The sequence below is a fragment of the Miscanthus floridulus genome, chromosome 2 (genome assembly GCF_019320115.1).
Source record: "Miscanthus floridulus cultivar M001 chromosome 2, ASM1932011v1, whole genome shotgun sequence".
NCBI classification, from domain to species: domain Eukaryota; kingdom Viridiplantae; phylum Streptophyta; class Magnoliopsida; order Poales; family Poaceae; genus Miscanthus; species Miscanthus floridulus.
In genome coordinates, this window is record NC_089581.1 from 22,367,105 (window position 1) to 22,386,060 (window position 18,956).

The following is an 18,956-nucleotide window of genomic DNA, read 5'->3' on the forward strand; positions in this document are numbered from 1 at the left end:
CAATGAAACCCGGACGTGCCACACTCTGCAAAAAAACAAAGCTAGTGCATTGGGACAATGATAATGAACAAATCTTATCGCGAAGACATGCACCAGACAATAGCACACAAAAACAGACGCAATGCGAACAAATCTTGTCGAGCTGATGTGGAACACGAAATATGAGATAGTTTTTTTTTTTCCTGAAGGAAATGTATAAGCATGCCTTACATGACAGATCAGAACATCTTGGTTAGGTGACAGCAGATAATTTAGGATGAAGCTGAGCTATGCACAAACGGAGGTCAGAAATAAACCGTAAACACCACAAAATTGGACTAATTTGTTCCTCGAATCGACAAAACCCTTAGAAGAAGATACTATAATATTCATCTGTGCTGTACTATACTAGCAATACTTCTGTCATATAACTCTCAGCAGGTGCAGTGCTTGCTGTACTTCATGCACCACAGCAAAATGTCTTCTCAGAGATGTTGTTTTCTTGTGAATGCCATGTACTCAATCCACATGTTGTTTTCTTGTGAGCCGTAGATTTACATACCAATTTGCAAGGCAGCGCAGTATCAATCCCACGATTATCTTGAATATGGCGAGCATAAAATAGGTCAGAACTGACCAAAGTAAAATCCAGAATATTCTCCAGATAAATGGGCCAGCAGGAAGGAGGGTAGCATATACCGGGGTCAATACACGAATTACCTGAAGAAACAAGGCATTTTTTTTCCATGTAAGTAGTCTGTACAATGTAACATGGCACTATAGAGCATGGATAGTTGGGCGTGTACTTACAACACAAGCTGGGGCAAGGGGGATGAATGTTAGGTCCTTCTTATGGTCATCAGGTTTGTCATTCAAAATCTGTAGAGAATATGGCCATTAATGGTGGTTTAATGGATAATATTCAAATTCTGGGCAATCGAACTTCAATGCCACAAACTTTTGGTATGATCAACCAATCAAAGCAGGGAAACTGTGCCCCAAGGACCTAGAATATATTGAAAACTAATGCACAATGCATGTCAATCATCAGTTCAAATGGCAAGTTGACATTTTCAGTAAATGCATCCTAACATATAAAACAAATTTAGAAACACTGGCAACAACAACAATAACAACAACAACAACAAAACCTTTAAGTCCTAAACAAGTTGGGGTAGGATAGAGTTGAAACCCAGCAGAAGCAATCAAGGTTCAGTCATGTGAATAGCTGTTTTCCGAGCACTCCTATCTAAGGCTAAGTCTTTGGGTATATTCCATCCTTTCAAGTCTCTTTTTATTGCCTCTAATCAAGTCAACTTCGGTCTTCCTCTGCGTCTCGGTCTTCCTCTGCCTCTCTTCACATTACTATCCTGGTTTAGGATTCCACTACGCACCGGTGCCTCTGGAGGTGTCCGTTAGATATGTCCAAACCATCTCAACCGGTGTTGGACAAGCTTTTCTTCAATTGGTGCTACCCCTAATCTATCACGTATATCATCGTTCCGAACTCGATCCCTTCTTGTATGACCGCAAATCCAACGCAACATACGTATTTCCGCAACACTTATCTGTTGAACATGTTGTCTTTTCGTAGGCCAACATTCGGCACCATATAACATAGCAGGTCTAAACGTCGTCCTATAAAACTTGCCTTTTAGCGTCTGTGGTACCCTTTTGTCACATAGGACACCAGATGCTTGGCGCCACTTTATCCACCCTGCTTTGATTCTATGGCTAACATCTTCATCAATATCCTCGTCTCTCTGTAGCATTGATCCTAAATATCGAAAGGTATCCTTCCTAGGCACTACTTGACCTTCCAAACTAATATCTTCCTCCTCCCGAGTAGTAGTGTCGAAATCACATCTCATATACTCAGTTTTAGTTCTACTGAGTCTAAAACCTTTGGACTCCAAAGTCTCCCGCTATAACTCCAATTTTTGATTCACTCTTGTCCGGCTTTCATCAACTAGCACTACGTGGTCCGCGAAAAGCATACACCAAGGGATGTCCCCTTGTATGTCTCTTGTGACCTCATTTGCAAACACTGGCATTAGGAGAAATATACCTAATAGAATACAGTAACACAGTACCATCAGAGAATTCACTGACAGAATTACAGAAATCCAGTAAGCAATGCAGCAATAGTACAGCCGTCACAAAGTACATGTCACTTAACAAAATTAAACTGTTTTGTGCTTTTGTGCATGTATGTTTTATTTTCTTTAACAGTTTAGCTTCATAACAATAATCAAGTACCTCTTACTTTTGATGAAGATGTTCAACTACCTAATTGTTGCTTAGTTATCCATTTTTGTATGATTGTATCAAATGGCACACATCATTAAGCCTGAAATACGGATAGAATCGAGATAAGCATCAGCGCCTCACCTGGTTGCAAAGATCTTCCAAAAACTCTGAATAAGCAACTGGCTTTATCTCATTAAATTTTGCAAGGAATGAATGTTTGATAGCATCGATAAGTACTTCACACAAAAAAACCAATGACGCATTCTGCAGTGATAACAAACAAAATGTTTGAACGAGTTTTCGATTTGATAAAATAATCTTTGCATTAGAGGTACTGAAAATGGAAGAATACTAAACTTACAGTAAGAAAGCTGTCAAACCATGGACCCTCTGCTTCCAAGATATTTTGAGCAAGAACAAATAGCAGAAAGGCCGTGATGTGAAATCGCTCAATGATGTCTGCAAGTTATAATGTTATAAGCAAATAAGCTGCATCTTCATATGAATTAATTATCAAAAATAACAGCATGTAAGACTGAACAAAGGTGAATATGAAGTTTGCTAAATTTAGAACATGATGATTGAATTTAGAGAACATATTTTGATTTTTGCCATCAAACTGCTGATTGAAGCTAGGTGTTTAGATCCTGTGTAACATAAATGGTTTTGAACCTTACATTGATAAAAATGTACAAAAAGCTGTTTGTGGATGGTTCAGTTTTTGCAAAGAAGCCTATGTAGATAAACATTAATGAAGTCCAACTCAGCATTTTTTGACATGGTTAAGGGACTAAGATGATGAAAACAGCAAGTAGCTCAGCAGGTAAAGAATCAAAGAATAAATACAAAAGTACATTGTTTGGAATAATATGCGTATAAATCATAAGCACACTCACCATAGTATACCAAACTATGAAGATTCTCTTTGCTAACACGCTTAAATACATTACTTTTTATCTCAGCAAAATTGTTTGATACCAGTAGAGCCAATAATGCATTGTTGTGGGCAATAATACATGTTGACAGGGTGATCGCCTGAGCTAACAAGACAAATGAATGGACAAGTATAACTTGTTAAGGAATTCAAAATTCGATGTTTATATTAAAATAGCAGCAGTAGCGATAATACAATTAAATCTACAATGTAATTAGAGCACATGGATGTCAAACAAACCCATACCACTGTATGTTCAATTGAAAATTTTGCTATTGCAATCACTAGATTCACCACCAGATCTGTGTGTGACCTTTATCATTAGGCAGTGAAATTAACTGATTCTAATTCAAATTGCATCTACCATTTAAAGTGAAATTAACTGATGCAAACTGCAGAAAAGGATATCAAATGCAACAACGGCTATCGCCTCGTCCAAAATGAACCGCATCAGTTCAAATGTCACATTATCTGTCGAGCATGCTGACAACCCCTCAGCTGAGTTGAACAGAACTTGCAGCACATCCTCACCGAATGATTGACAGAGTTTGTCAAAGATCTAAAACAAAAACACACGTCAAGCACACAAATATTAATAATAAATGTATACTTTAAATAAATAGTATACTCACCTCTAGTACGTTGTATACGACATAAAGCTTGATCGTGCCCTGACCACGAATGACATGGTAAATTAAGCTAATATCTGACACAAAAAAAAAGAATAATTGTGGGTGGATTATCAAATACGTAGGATGTCCGCTTGTTCAAGCAAAAAAAAAAACGGGGGGGGGGGGGGGGGGGGGGGGGGGGGGGGGGGGGGGGGGGGGCTAACCTATCATTTGCAAAGAAGCAACTCCAAGGGTTAGAACTACAAAACATCCATAATCTGATAAATCAGCAGCATTTGGCCGCCGAAACTTCCTGTCACAAATACATTGGATAAATGATTACATGATCTAACATGTCCACTAAAGAGGGACTGAATGGGAAAAAGTGCCTTTGTGAAAACTAAAGCTGGCAAAAACAAGTCAATGGTAGAAAAGACACAACTACAAACATGTAGATCATCAGAACAGGAAATGATGTAAAACAGTAAATAATGTTGGTGGTTTCAGTTTACTATAATAAATGCTAAGAACATCAGTATATAAGCCAATCTACCCAGTAAACTAATATTGACAATCGAGGATACCAAGCATAAACTAGACACTTGATTGGAAAAGGCAAAACAAATAATACTTTTTGTTAGAGTATTTATTTCCTCTACATTTATTGTATACCGGCTGCCTCTTGGGTTTCCACCCAGTGCTGCCTAGGAACTCTCCCGGCATGCTGCCTGGGATTCTCCCCCCTCTTAACTCTCTAGCTTAGTCTCTCTCTATATATGTAATACTCCTGTAAACTCTTCATTAAGCAATCTAAGCCTCTTGGCCTTTCTCTATCATGGTATCGGACTAAAACCGATCCCTCTGCTTCCGCTCCTCTTGGCGCCCGCCCCCTCACCTTCCCGCCCGCGCGCCCAGTGCCGCCGTCTTCCGCGGTCCTTCTCGGCCGCCCGCGTGCCTGGTGCTGCCCTCATCGTCGCGCCTAGTGCCCCAGCCGCGCGCCCATGGCTACTTCGACCTCTGGCGCCTCCATCGCGGCTACCGCGATCAAGCTTCGTGATGAAGCTCTCGCCGCCGCTCAGAAGCTGGAGGAGGAAGCCGCCTCACTGCACTCCACCAACACCGACCGCAGCCAGCAGCTTCAGACGGAGGCTGACCTCCTCAAGTCTGCTGCTGCCGCGCAGGATCGCGTCCGTGCCGTTGCTGACGCCCTCGAGAAGGAGCGCGCGCAGGCCGACGCTCTGGAACAGCAGGCCGCTGCACTCCGGGACCGTCTCCGCCCGAACTCCCTCCACGACGACGACTCTCAGGACGGCGGCGATCACTCTTTCTCCTCCGACGCCGCAACCATCGTTCATTTGCACAGCCAGGCTGCTGCTGTCCAGAACATCAAGAATTTGATTCCGATTGTTCTGGACCTCCAGTCCTCCAACTACTCCAAGTGGCGCGGCTACGTCCTCCTCATCCTCGGCCGCTTCGCGCTGAAGGATCACGTCCTCAGTGACGACTCCCGAGTCACCGACCCAGCATGGTCCCGCATGGACTGCGTGGTCGTCTCCTGGATCTTCAACACCATCTCCACCGACCTTCTGGACGTCATCCACAAGCGTGACGGCGTCTCCGCTCGGGCTGCGTGGCTCGATATCGAACAACAGTTCCTCAACAATCGCGAGTCACGCGCCATGCTCCTTGATGCTGAGTTCCGCACCCTCTCCCAAGGTGCTCTCTCCATCGACGCCTATTGCCGCAAGATGAAGGGCATGGCTGATGCCCTTGCTGATCTGGGTGAGCCAGTCCATGACCGTACTCTGGTGCTCAACATCCTGCGCGGCCTCAATGAACGTTTCCAGTTCATGTCGCAGTTCATCACACGCCAGAAGCCGTTTCCTTCCTTTGCGGACGTCCGCGCCGACCTGCGCCTGGCCGAGCTCAACATGGCACCTCCTTTAGCGCCTCCATCGGCCCTCGTCGCCTCTTCGTTCAGCAAGCCACCTGCCTCCCCACCGGCCTCTGGGTCTGCAAACCCGCGCCCTCAACAGCACGCCGGGGGGGGGGGGGGGGGGGCTCGTCTGGCAATGGCAGTGGCCATGACCGGCGTCACCGTGGCGGCCGTGGCCAAGGAGGCTCGACCAGCAGCTTCCCAGGCGGTTCCCAGTGGCCCTCCCTCCTCAATCCGTGGACAGGGTCCATCCACATGTGGCCTGGGTCAACTCCCGGCGACTCTCGCGGTCCACCTCCCCGTCCTGGACCATCTGCATCGCCACCGCTGCAGCAGCATGCTTTGGTGGCCGGCGTGCCTCCAACCTTCTACCCTTCGACTCAGGGGACGTACCACCAGACGCCCACCCAGGCACCCCCTCGTGCCTGGACGCCAGCACCACCTCCGACGCCCCCAGTTTGGTCACCATGGGACCAACAGTCCCTCGCCAACGCCTTCAGCACCGTCACCCTCACCCCGCCTCCGAACTCCTCGGACTAGGTGATCGACTCGGGTGCCTCGTCTCACATTGCCTCCAACCATGGTATGGTTACCGTTTCTCCATCCTCCTCTTTTCCTTCCTCCATTGTTGTGGGAAACGGTGCTACTCTCCCGGTTGTTGGCACCGAATATTCCACCCTTCCTGGCCCTTTCCGTCTCAACAATGTCCTTCTAGCTCCTGACATCATTAAAAATCTGCTTTCCGTTCGTCAATTCACCACTGACAATTTTGTTTCTGTGGAATTTGACCCTCTTGGTGTCTCTGTGAAGGATCTCCGTACCAGGAACATCCTCCTTCGATGTAACAGCTCAGGGCCGCTCTACACCTTGCAGCTCCCGTCGTCACCTACTGATACTTGTGCTCTTGTGGCCACTCCTCCAACTACCTGGCATCGTCGTCTCGGCCACCCCGGCAAGGCTGCCCTTTAGCGTCTCGCTCAGTCATCTTCCATTTTCTGCAGCAAGTCCACAGAAGACTCCATCTGCCATGCTTGTCAGCTTGGGCGCCTAGTTCCTTGTCTAGAGCACCCAAACCTTTTGATCTGATACATTGTGATCTGTGGACCTCCCCTATTATCAGTGTATCCGACTTTAAATACTATCTCGTTATTCTCGATGATTGCTCTCATTTTCTTTGGACTTTTCCTCTTCAATTAAAGTCCGAGACTTTTACTGTCCTCTCCAATTTCTTCGCCTATGTGCACACTCAATTTGGTTGAACCATCAAATCCGTGCAATGTGACAACGATCGTGAGTTTGACAACTCCACGTCTCGCGCTTTCTTTCTTGCCAAAGGTGTTTCCCTTCGCATGTCATATCCCTACAGCTCGCAACAAAATGGCAAAGCCGAACGCATGCTTCGCACCACCAACAATGTCACCCGCACCTTGCTCTTCCAAGCATCCATGCCCCCCTTCTACTGGGCCGATGCCCTTGCTACTGCCACTCACCTCATAAATCGCCTCCCCACCAAAACGCTGAACATGAGCACTCCCTTCTTCGCCCTTTATGGCACTCACCCTTCTTATCATGATCTCCGGGCTTTCGGATGCACCTGCTACCCTAATCTCACCGCTACTCCTCACAAACTTGCCCCGCGCTCTTCCTTATGTGTTTTCATCGGCTACTCTCCCGACCACAAAGGTTACAGGTGCCTCGACCTTGCCACAAACCGTGTCATCATCTCTCGCCAACGTTTCCCTTCTCACTTCGCCGGCCCTCACCACCCACACACGAACTGGACTTTCTAACTGATGACGATCCTCCGTTAGTCCCTTTTCCACCTACAGGAACCCCTCGCGTTGCTGCCATCCCGCCAGCACCTGCATCTCTGCGGGCTCCCTCCCAGCCGGCATCTTCAGGTACCACAGCGCCAGGATCAGGCACACCAGCGCCGCAGTCTCCTCCACCCGGCTTCGCCACGCCCTTGGTATCCCCTACACCAGCGCCCGCTGTCCAGGCGCCCACGGTGCCCCCTGTACCGGTGCCCACGGCGCCCCATGTACAGGCGCCCCCGGCTCCTTCCTTCAGCAAGCCGCCCGTCGTCCACGTCTCCACACGGCATGCCCCCGCACCCAGCTCACCACCGAGGTCCCCCGATGGGGCTCCTCCTCGACGCTCTGGCATGATTCCCTCTCCACCACGCTACGTCAAGAGCGGTTCTTCACTGCCAGCAGGGGCGGTCTCCATCCCGCCACTTGCCAATTCTCATGGCATGGCGACTCGCGGGAAGTCCGGATACAAGCAGCCTCGTCTTGCTCTACACACCGAGGCTCTATCCCCACTTCCGCGTTCCTACCGTGATGCTCTTGCTAATCCGCACTGGCATCAGGCCATGGAAGAAGAATTCACTGCCCTCCTGGACAACCACACTTGGGATCTCGTTGCTCGGCCTACCAAGGCAAATGTGGTCACCGGGAAATGAATCTTCAAACACAAGTTTCATGCTGATGGTTCCTTGGACAGATACAAGGCTCGATGGGTCCTCCGTGGGTTCACACAAGGCCCCGGAATCGATTACGATGAGACTTTCAGTCCCGTCGTCAAGCCCGCTACCGTTCGCACCGTCCTCACTCTGGCTCACTCCCGGGACTGGCCGATCCATCAACTTGATGTCAAGAACGCTTTCCTTCACGGTACTCTGTCAGAAACAGTATACTGCTCTCAGTCCACTGGTTTTGCCGATCATGCTCTTCCCGACCACGTCTGCAGGCTCAACAAGTCCCTCTACGGTTTGAAGCAGGCACCGCGAGCATGGTACAGCCGGTTTGCTTCTTATTTGCTGTCTCTGGGTTTCACTGAAGCTAAGTCCGACACCTCCCTGTTCATCTATCACCGCGGCACTAAGACAGTCTATTTGCTCCTATATGTGGATGACATTGTTGTTACAGCCTCCTCTCAGCCGCTCTTATACCGGGTGATTGACGCACTGAAGAAGGAATTTGCCATGAAGGATCTAGGTTCCCTACACCATTTTCTTGGCGTAGCAGTTCAGCGACAACAAGACCTTCTATTCCTCTCACAGCGTCAGTACACTCTAGATATTCTTGCTCGCCATGGCATGAGCGACTGCAAGCCCTGTTCCACTCCTGTTGACACTTGTGCCAAAGTTTCTACTGATGCCGGCCCTTCTGTTGTATCGCAGCCTTGCGGGTGCTCTCCAGTACCTCACTTTCACCCGGCCTGACATCGCGTACGCTGTTCAACAAATCTGCCTGCACATGCATGATCCTCGGGAAGTTCATCTTGTTGCTGCCAAGCGGATTCTTCGCTACCTTCAGGGCACTATCAGTTTTGGTCTTGTCATTCCCCGCTCCGCCCCAACTCAGCTCATCGTCTACACCGACGCTGACTGGGCTGGCTGCCCTGACACCCGACGATCCACCTCCGGCTATGCTGTTTTCCTCGATGGCAGCCTCATCTCCTGGTCATCCAAACGCCAACCCACTGTTTCACGGTCGAGCGCTGAGGCCGAATACCGAGCAGTTGCCAACGGCATCGCCGAAGCCTCCTGGCCGCGGCAACTTCTACAGGAACTACATCATCCTCTGGAAACTGCCTGCCTCGTCTACTACGACAACGTCAGCGCCGTCTACCTCTCCACCAACCCCGTTCAGCATCAGCGTACCAAGCACGTGGAAATCGACCTTCACTTCGTCCGGGAACGGGTCGCTCTTGGGGCTGTCCGTGTACTTCACGTTCCAACCACGTCGTAGTTCGCCGATGTCTTCACCAAGGGTCTTCCTTCTTCTGTCTTTATGGATTTTCGCTCCAGTCTGAACGTTCGTTCTAACGACGTTCCGACTGCGGGGGGTGTTAGAGTATTTATTTCCTCTATCATTTATTGTATATCGGCTGCCTCTTGGGTTTCCACCTAGTGCTGCCTGGGATTCTCCCCCCTCTTAACTGTTAGTCGCTGAATTCTCACTCTTGGTAGTAGGAGAATTCTTACTCTCATCGAGAGAGGATGACACTAGGAGTTGGGGCAATTTTCTTGTCTATTTCTCACACAAGCTCACACAAATGCCATGCCAACCTGAGGGGTTGGGGTTACATATTTATAGGCTGCTAGCCAGCCAAGCATATGCCAAGATGCTAGTCTAAGATGCTAGTCTAAGATACTAATATGCTGTCCTAGCTAAGATGCTGTCCTCTAGTCTAAGATGTTGTCCTCTAGTCTAAGATGCTGTCCTAAAAACAGAAAAACAGCCACAAGGACCATGACCATGTGAGCATCATAGCCCCACAAAGACCAGCCACACATGAGACTTATCCATCATTCTCCCCCTAAGTCTTGTGCGTCGTCTTGTGGGAGAGTTGAACCATCCCGGTCCTGGAGCAGAGCTCAAGGAACTTGATCCTCCCAAGGGGCTTGGTGAGCAGGTCCGTAAGCTGGTCCTTGGTGTTGATGTAGCTCGCCTTGATGCTCCCTTCCTCCAAACAGCCTCGGATGAAGTGGTACCTCACCCGGATGTGCTTGCTACGTTCGTGGAACACGGGGTTCTTTGCCAGGGCCAGAGCGGACTTACTGTCCACCCTGAGCTCCACCGCTCTAGTGTCTCTGCCGAGGAGATCACCAAGCAGTCGAGCGAGCCAGAGCGCCTGAGTCGAAGCGGTGGAGGCCGCTATGTACTCGGCCTCGCAGCTGGACAGGGCCACCACCTGCTGCTTGACCGACTGCCAGCTAACGAGGCACTTGCCGAGGAAGAAGAGGATCCCGCTCGTGCTCTTGCTGGTGTCGATGTCGCCGGCGTGGTCGCTGTCGCTGTACCCGACGAAGTGTGCCGCCCCAGGGCACCTCGGGTAGTAGAGGCCGTGGTCGAGAGTCCCCGCAACGTAGCGGATGATCCTCTTCACAGCCTGCTGGTGCTTCGTCGTCGGTCGCTGCATGAACCGACTAACGTAGCCGACGGAGAATGCCAAGTCCGGCCGTGTGTGGGCGAGGTAGCGAAGGCTCCCCACAAGACGCCGGTACTGCGTAGCGTCCACCTCCTCCGTCGTGCTGTCGCGGCTCAGCTTCAGCCTCTCCTCCATCGGAGTGAGAGCTGGGTTGCAGTCGGTGAGCCCAGCTAGCTCAACGATGTGCTTGGCGTAGGCGGTCTGTCGAAGCGTGATCCCAGAGTCATCCTGGTGTACCTCGATTCCCAGGTAGAAGGAGAGAGGCCCCAGGTCACTCATCTGGAAGGTGGCCTTCATCTCTTCCTTGAATGCCGCCACCTCCGCATCCTTGGTGCCGGTGATCACCAAGTCGTCGACGTAGACACCCACCAGCAGGGCATTACCTCCATTGCCCCGTCGGTAGATGGTCGCCTCGTGCGGGCTTTGCTCGAAACCCATCCCCTTTAGCGTGGAATCCAGCTTGGCATTCCACACCCTCGGTGCCTGCCGCAAGCCATAGAGGGCCTTGCGCAGGCGGAGCACCTTGCCCTCCTTGCCGGGGATCACAAATCCCGGCGGCTGGTGCACGTAGACCTCCTCCTTCAAGTCGTCGTTAAGGAACGCCGACTTGACGTCCATGTGATGAACACGCCAGCCCTCCTGGGCAGCTAGCGCAAGGAGTCGCACGGACTCCATCCGTGCCACGGGAGCAAAGGCGTCGTCGAAGTCGACCCCCTCCTGCTGCACGAAACCTCGTGCCACCAAGCGAGCCTTGTGCTTGACGATGGCGCCGGCTTCATCCCTCTTCAACTTGTACACCCACTTAAGGGTGATCGCGCGGTGACCACGAGGAAGGTCCGCAAGCTCCCAGGTGCGGTTCTTCTCAACCGCATCCATCTCCAACTGCATCGCGGCGCGCCATGCCGCGTGTCTCTCGGCCTCTGCAAACGACCGAGGCTCGCCGTCGTCACACGCAAGGTGCAACTGCGCCTCCAGGTCGTGAGGCACCGGTCCCGGCACCGGCTGGTCGCCGAGAAGGTTCTCCACCGTACGGTACCGCAACGGCTCGCCGTCGTGGTACGCGTCGACGCGCTCCTCGTCGTGAGAGAGCGGAGTAGCGAGCTCAACCGGGCCGTGCTCGACACGAGCTGGTGGTGGAGTAGACGTGCCCGGAGTGGTGCCTGTCGGTGCTGGAGTGCGTGGCGTTGCCGGCTGTGGTGGAGCCGGCGAAGAGATCATCGCAGCCGAGGTCCTGGCTGGAGAGCGTGGTGCTGTCGGAGTAGCAGGTGCCGGGGTCGGTGGAGGCTCGGAGACTGGGGTAGACGCGCTCGCCGAAGAACTGCCTAGTCCCCCAGCTCCCTCGAAGTGGACGTACTCGACAGTGAAGTCGTCGTACGTCGGAGCCGAGCCGTCGTCCACTGCCTTGTCCCACGCCCATCCTCGCCCTTCGTCAAACACAACGTCGCGCGCCGTGCGCACACGCTGTGTCTTCGGGTCGAGGATGCGGTAGGCCTTCGAGCCCTCCGCGTAGCCGATGAACACTCCCGGAGTGCTCCTGTCGTCGAGCTTGCTAATGTGGCCAAGCTCCTTGGCGAACGCGAGGCAGCCGAAGACCCGCAAGTGGGAGACCGCCGGCTTGCGCCCATGCCAAGCCTCGTACGGCGTCCTGCCGTCGAGCGCCTTGGTAGGCGAGCGGTTGAGGATGTAGACGGCCGTCACCACCGCCTCTCCCCAGAAGACAGCCGGCATCCCCCTCTGCTTGAGGAGGGCCCGAGCCATCCCCACAACCGTCTGGTTGCGCCGCTCGACGACGCCGTTCTGCCGCGGGCTGTACGGCGCGGAGTAGTGGCGCTGAATGCCCTCGTCAGCGCAGTACGACGCGAATTCAGCCGCCGTGAATTCGCCGCCGTTGTCGGTGCGCAGCACGCGCAGCTTGCGGCCGCACTTCGCCTCCGCAGCAGCCTGCGCGCGTCTGATGGCGTCCGCAGCCTCTCCCTTGCTGCCGAGGACCATCACCCACATGTAGCGGGAGAGGTCGTCGACGAGCAGCAGGAAGTAGCGTCGTCCTCCCGATGTGGCCGGTGTCACCGGGCCACACAAGTCCCCGTGCACGAGCTCGAGCCTCTCCTTGGCTCGAAAGCTCGCCCGCTGGGGAAAAGGGAGTCGCCTCTGCTTCGTCAACACGCAGACGTCGCAGAGCTGCTCCACATGGTCGAGGCACGGCAGGCCTCGCACCATCTCCGTGGCACTGAGCCGCTTCAGGGCCTCAAAGTGAAGGTGCCCGAAACGCTCGTGCCACTGCCACGCCTCGTCGTCCCGACGAGCAGCGAGACAGAGGGGTTGTGCCACCTGCACGTTAAGGACGTAGAGTCGATTTGCGCTTCTGGATACCTTGGCAAGAAGGCGACGACGACGATCCCAAATCCTCATGACTCCGTCCTCAACCACCACGCGCGAACCGTTCTCATCCAGCTGTCCCAAGCTGATGATGGAGTTCCTCAACGCGGGGATGTAGTAGACTCCGGTGAGCAGCCTGTGCTCACCAGACACGGCGGTGAAGATGATGGAGCCGACGCCCTTGATCTCCACGCCGGAGGCATCCCCAAACTTGACGGAGCCTCGGACGCTAGAGTCAAGCTCGGTGAAGAACTCCCGTCGACCGGTCATGTGATGGGTGGCGCCGGTGTCGAGGCACCACCCGTCAGTCTTGTCGTTGCCGGAGCTGTCGCCGAGGAGGGCGTGTGCTTTTGGCTCGTCAAGGTGGAGGAGAGCCGCTGCGGCCGGTGCCGCTGGAGGTAGCTCGATGCTGGCATGTGCCATGAACAGAGCCGGCTCCTCCTCCTCCGCCTATGCGACGTGGGCCTGGCCGCGTCGTGGCTGTCGACAGTCCTTGGCCCAATGGCCAAGCTGGCCGCAGTTGCGGCAGGCGTCGTCTCGTGCCGGCTTGTGCCTGCCGGCGGCACCACCCTGGGCGCCTCCGCGGACATCACCCTCGGCACGTCCTCGCGCCCCGGCCTGGGTGTCTCTGCGCGCCTTGCGTGGCTTGCCACGCTTGCGGCCGCCTGTCGCGGAAGAAGGCTCCCCCTTCCTCCGGTCACCTTGGCTGGCAAGCCACTGCTCCCGAGTGAGGAGGAGCTTCCCGCCAGTGGTGATGGGCCCCGAGAGGGACTGTGGCTCATCGCTGTCGACGACCTTGAGGCGACCTATCGCCTCCTCGATCGACATCGTGGAGAGATCCAGCAGAGACTCGATCGAGCGAGCCATCTGCTTGTACTTCTCGGGGACGCAGCGGAAGAGCTTTTCGACAGCTCTCTCCTCGCCGTAAGTGTCGTCGCCTAACTGCACCATCTTCTGCAACAGTGTTGAGACGGAAAGCAAAGTCATCAACGTCCTCACCTGGCTTGAAGGCCAGGTTCTCCCACTCCTTACGAAGTGCCTGCAGTGTGGACTTGCGGGCGCGGTCGCTGCCGATGCGTGCCGCAGCGATGGCGTCCCAAGCCTCCTTGGCAGTCCGCTTGCTGGTAAGCGAGAACTGCATCTCGGGCGGGACTACAGCGATGAGAGCATCCAGCGCCCGTCGATCTAGGTCGTAGTCGACGTCGCCATACCGGACTGCCTCCCACATGTGCCGCACCTGGAGCTTTACCCTCATCACCGCAGCCCACTCGACGTAGTTGGTCTTGGTGAGGGTAGGCCACCCACCGCCGGGACCGACGTCCCTGACAACAGCCTGGAGCCCGTGGTAACCACGGTACCGATCCGGGGAGAGAGCCACGCTGCCTGTGAAGGCCGCGCTCTCCATCGACCCGTCGGTACCGATCCGGGGAGAGAGAGAGTCACGCTGCCTGTGAAGGCCGCGCTCTCCATCGACCCGTCCGCCACCGTTGCCGTGCGCGCCTCCTCCAGGAGCGCCGCCGCCGTGCGCGCCTCCTCCAGGAGCGCCACCGGCGCGTCCGCGCCTATCTGGGCTGCCGCCGCGCTCGTGGGCGTGCGCGGCTGCCCCAGGAGCGCCACCGCCGTGCGCGCCTCCTCCAGGAGCGCCGCCGGCGCGTCTGCGCCTGTCTGGGCTACCGCCACGCTCGTGGACGTGCGCGGCTGCCCACTGCGCCGCCTGCGCTCGCGCTGCCTCCCTCCCTAGCAGCTCGAGGTCCGCGTCGGCGGTGTCGTCAGCGGAAATGGAGCTGCCGATGCTGCCGCGCAGAGCCTCGACCTCCGCCGCCGCCGCACGCGCTGCATTCGCCGCCGCCGCTGCCTCCGCCTCCGCTCTGGCTGCTGCCAGCTCCGCCGCTTGCCAGCCTCGACGCCCTTGCCGCCGCCGCAGCGGTCTCTGCCGCCGCTCGCTCGCGTTCCTCTGCCGCGGCAAGTTCGGCCTCCTGCCGACGCCGCGTGCTCGAGGCGACCGAGCGCTGAGACTGCCCTGCGGACATGACGCGCTACCGGGGGGCTGCTGCGTGGGGAGAGGGCTGCTTCAGACGAGCTAGGAGAGGAGTGAACAGGAGCGGACGGAGGAGCTGCTACTGCCAACAGCTGGGGCTGTCGTGGGGCTGGGAGAGAAGATGAGCAAGAGATGCTTAGGCTACAGGATAATACGGCTCTGATACCAGTTGTTAGTCGCTGAATTCTCACTCTTGGTAGTAGGAGAATTCTTACTCTCATCGAGAGAGGATGACACTAGGAGTTGGGGCAATTTTCTTGTCTATTTCTCACACAAATGCCATGCCAACCTGAGGGGTTGGGGTTACATATTTATAGGCTGCTAGCCAGCCAAGCATATGCCAAGATGCTAGTCTAAGATGCTAATATGCTGTCCTAGCTAAGATGCTGTCCTCTAGTCTAAGATGATGTCCTCTAGTCTAAGATGTTGTCCTAAAAACAGAAAAACAGCCACAAGGACCATGACCATGTGAGCATCATAGCCCCACAAAGACCAGCCACACATGAGACTTATCCATCATTAACTCTCTAGCTTAGTCTCTCTATATATATGTAATACTCCTGTAAACTCTTCATTAAGCAATCTAAGCCTCTTGGCCTTTCTCTATCACTTTTGCCTTGTGTTGTGAAGTATTGCTTCGAAGAAGTTTATCTCTATTTATGCAATTATTCAATGGTTCATATTTCCTCTCAAAGTAAATCATGTACTGTACAAGGAGCTCAATTTCTTTCAGATAGCCACTGCTGCAGTTCAAACTGAGATTATCTTAACTAGAAAGTAAGTTCCCATATGCAAGTTCTCTAAAAAAAGTTAATATACTAAAAAGTAAATCATACTTGTAAATCCCAAATGTACTAAAGCTCCCATTGTTGGGTTATACATCCAATAGAAACTAGCTTATCAGAAAGCTATGGTCAAAGTGCATTAAGTTTTCACTACAACAGAGTACTAGGTTTATGTGATAAGATCTATGAGCAAGGTTAACTAGCTTAAGCAGAAGCTTCCCAACCAGAACCAGAACAGGTACCCTAAGACTGGCTCAACAAGTAATGTTTAGGTGCAATTATCTAAAACAAAAATTATATCACTAAGAGTTAACTTTTTATGAACATCATATAAGACAACATCAAGCTTAATCAGAATCTACAATCATATATCACAGAATGTCTCCGCACTGCCAATATGTTGCTAAACAACAGTTCAGTCTAAATTTGTTTCATGCAATAAATAATTAAAATACTAGAACATACTTCATTTAATTCACAGTAAAATTGCAAACCCACCTGGTCTTCAGCACCCGCCAGATGGTAATAACAATTCGTGCAGGCATAATTGTAAGCAACGACAGAAAGGAATCCAAGCAGACGAAGAATCCTGCGACAATTAGCTGCAGCATTTTACCATTATCAAACATCTCTCTCATCACACAAACAAGTGCATAATAACTCCTGAAACATGTTAAGTACACACATAACCAAGTATGAAGTTCATCACAGCACATTCTACCCTTTTTTTAAGTCAATATACATTTTTGCCTATCAATACCCAAACCAGGACAAGAATTCATTCATGATTGTTCAGTCAAAAGTACATGGTGAGTTATTGGTTTCATCAACATGCAAAATTAATTATTTAAAAAATGTCAAATTGTGAATAACTCTTGCATATTGGATCCATTTTCCAGCAATGCCTGACATCAAGCAAGATAATAAGCTAGAACAGCATCAATACTCGAAAGGTCAAATCACATGCATGAGGTGTACCACAAGTATTGCCATTAGAAGTGCAGATGCATACCCTCTCACATCTCCATGGGACATGAAACATAGTGTTGTACACCCGCTGTCGCTTCTTCTCATTGCCCACTGCAATTGTGCTTCTTAGTGAATTACCACCATATAGTTCCCCAAGGAAATATCTGAATGGTGAGTTGTCAAGGCGCTCAACTTCTGCAACATCAAATGGTTTATAGAGGTGTGAATATGCATATATAGGGCTTGTTGACTCAATATACAATAGCACGCTACTAAATTGGAATTGAATTTGAATCTACCAGTGCAATGAAAATTGGTCCACTAAAATAATTATTCTGTTTTGGATCAGATCTCCCAGATTTAGTCAGATATGAAAATCCACCAAGAATGGACCAGCAATTAGTATTTCAGACTGTGACCGTCTTTCCAGCCTAATGCTCTAATTCTAGGATGCAACAAACTTCACAGGCAGCATCATGTTCTACTTTGTTCATATCACAGAAATGAAGCGAAATCGTCTAAGAAACTCCTTACAATGTGTTGTCTAGAATGAGGAGTGGTGAAAGGACCATCAAATTATCATAATAAAAAGCATACAGTGAACAGTGAGATCTGAACCTCCGAGAATGTTGCTATTATCCTTCATGTACTTCTCCCAATCCAGCGACGACTCCTTCTCCAGCTTCTTCTTCATGCCCCCATTCGCCTCAGGCCGCCACGCCATGGCCGCCACATCCGCCACCGCCGCCGCAGCAGCTGCTGCGCTCTCCCGCGTGCTGCTGCCGCAGCTGCTGGTCCCATCATCCGCGGACGCCGCCAACACCCTCCCGGCCCCGGAGACGCTCCTCTGCCTCAGCTCCACGCCAACATCGGTCACGCAGCTCGCCGCAGACCTTTCGGCGTCCGAGCCCTCGCATACCGTCTCCGCAGTCGACCTTAGATCTGGGACCCTGAACGCCGCGGCCGAGTCGCCGCCGCCCTCCACGCGCGGCTGCTGCTCCCCCTCCGAGGCCGCCTCGTCGATCGGGGGGCTCCGGAACCCACGCTTGCGCTTGGACCGCCTCCTGCGCCGGCGCTGGCCATCTGATGTGGTGTCGGGCAGAGAGCGCGGGGAGATGTCGTCCGGGTCGTCGGCGGTGAGGTCGCCCGCGAGGAGCTCGAAGGATAGCTGGCGACCGCCGGATCGGAGCGACATGGGAAGCGGAGGCGTCGGTGGCGGGGCGGCGCACGGCGAGGAGGCGGTGGGAGCCCCCTCGCGAACCCTAGGCTTGGGCGTCGCCGCGCCGCGCGGCGGCGATGGGTGGAGGCGGGGGAGGAGTAACGGGCGCAGAGAAGAATACTACCCTTTTCCCGGTCGCGTTTATTATGTGCTTCTAAATCGTTTTTTGTTTTTTGTAATAATGTTTTTTTGTTTTTGTAATAATGGTTTTATTTAAGGATTTCTTTGGCATTTTGAGAAGACGGTGATGAGTGATGACACGACAATGGGATCCTGTAATCCTGCCATTCTGGGAAAGAGAATTTTCCTTTTCTGATTCTATATAGGGCCGGGGTGTGCCTCACGGAATTTATAATCTTTATAGTCACTTTTTGCCGTGCCATTTCAGGCTCACGTCGAATGTTCTTAAGAAAAACCGGGTGTCCAAAAAAAATTATATTCCATGCAATTGTGGTTCCTATAAAATTAACCAAATCCGTTCCACTTTTTATAATGTGTGAATTTTATGCATTTTATTGTCACAATTGTTAGTCCTTCAATCCCAAACATACACAAAAACGATAATTCCCCATGTGACATGATACAGGAGTAGATTAGACAACCACAATTGTGCTACAACTACAAGTAACATCGCTGAATTCATTCATTCATCCATTCTTAAAGGTAGATTGCATTTGCACGACAACGGGAGAACCCTTCTTCTTTGAATTGAAATTACAGGCACGTGTACGACTTTTCACAAACGATTTTACTCCCACTACTACAAAAATGAATTTGCGCAGCGTCACCAAAATAGCCTCCGTGGCGGGCACAATTTTTGCCCGCTGCGATTAATGGCCATGATTTACCGAGGCGGGCCTTTTTTATTTACCGAGGCGGACATTTTTGTCCGCCACGGTAAATAGATTTACCGTGGCGGAC

The 18,956-nt window shown here is 52.1% G+C and overlaps 2 protein-coding genes across 3 annotated transcripts; one reads left to right on the forward strand and one right to left on the reverse strand.

The window, feature by feature from the left end:
• Positions 1–160: 160 nt before the first annotated feature.
• LOC136538184 (protein POLLEN DEFECTIVE IN GUIDANCE 1-like) lies at positions 161–18,167 on the reverse strand. 2 transcript variants are annotated; one of them, XM_066530165.1, is made up of 11 exons: positions 17,435–18,167; positions 16,860–17,011; positions 16,346–16,449; positions 3,999–4,087; positions 3,796–3,869; positions 3,572–3,722; positions 3,126–3,293; positions 2,591–2,688; positions 2,371–2,493; positions 790–858; positions 161–699 (listed from the first exon to the last, which is right to left on the reverse strand). In XM_066530165.1, the coding sequence occupies exons 1-11, from the start codon at positions 18,009–18,011 to the stop codon at positions 499–501; spliced, it is 1,806 nt and encodes a 601-aa protein (XP_066386262.1). In that variant the 5' UTR covers positions 18,012–18,167; the 3' UTR covers positions 161–498. The 2 variants fall into 2 exon arrangements, with proteins under 2 accessions (XP_066386262.1, XP_066386263.1); XM_066530166.1 differs by lacking the exons at positions 161–699; positions 790–858 and adding an exon at positions 889–2,047.
• On the forward strand, positions 4,698–6,761 carry LOC136513231 (uncharacterized). Its single transcript, XM_066507230.1, has 2 exons — positions 4,698–5,785; positions 6,521–6,761. The coding sequence occupies exons 1-2, from the start codon at positions 4,776–4,778 to the stop codon at positions 6,759–6,761; spliced, it is 1,251 nt and encodes a 416-aa protein (XP_066363327.1). The 5' UTR covers positions 4,698–4,775.
• Positions 18,168–18,956: the final 789 nt, after the last annotated feature.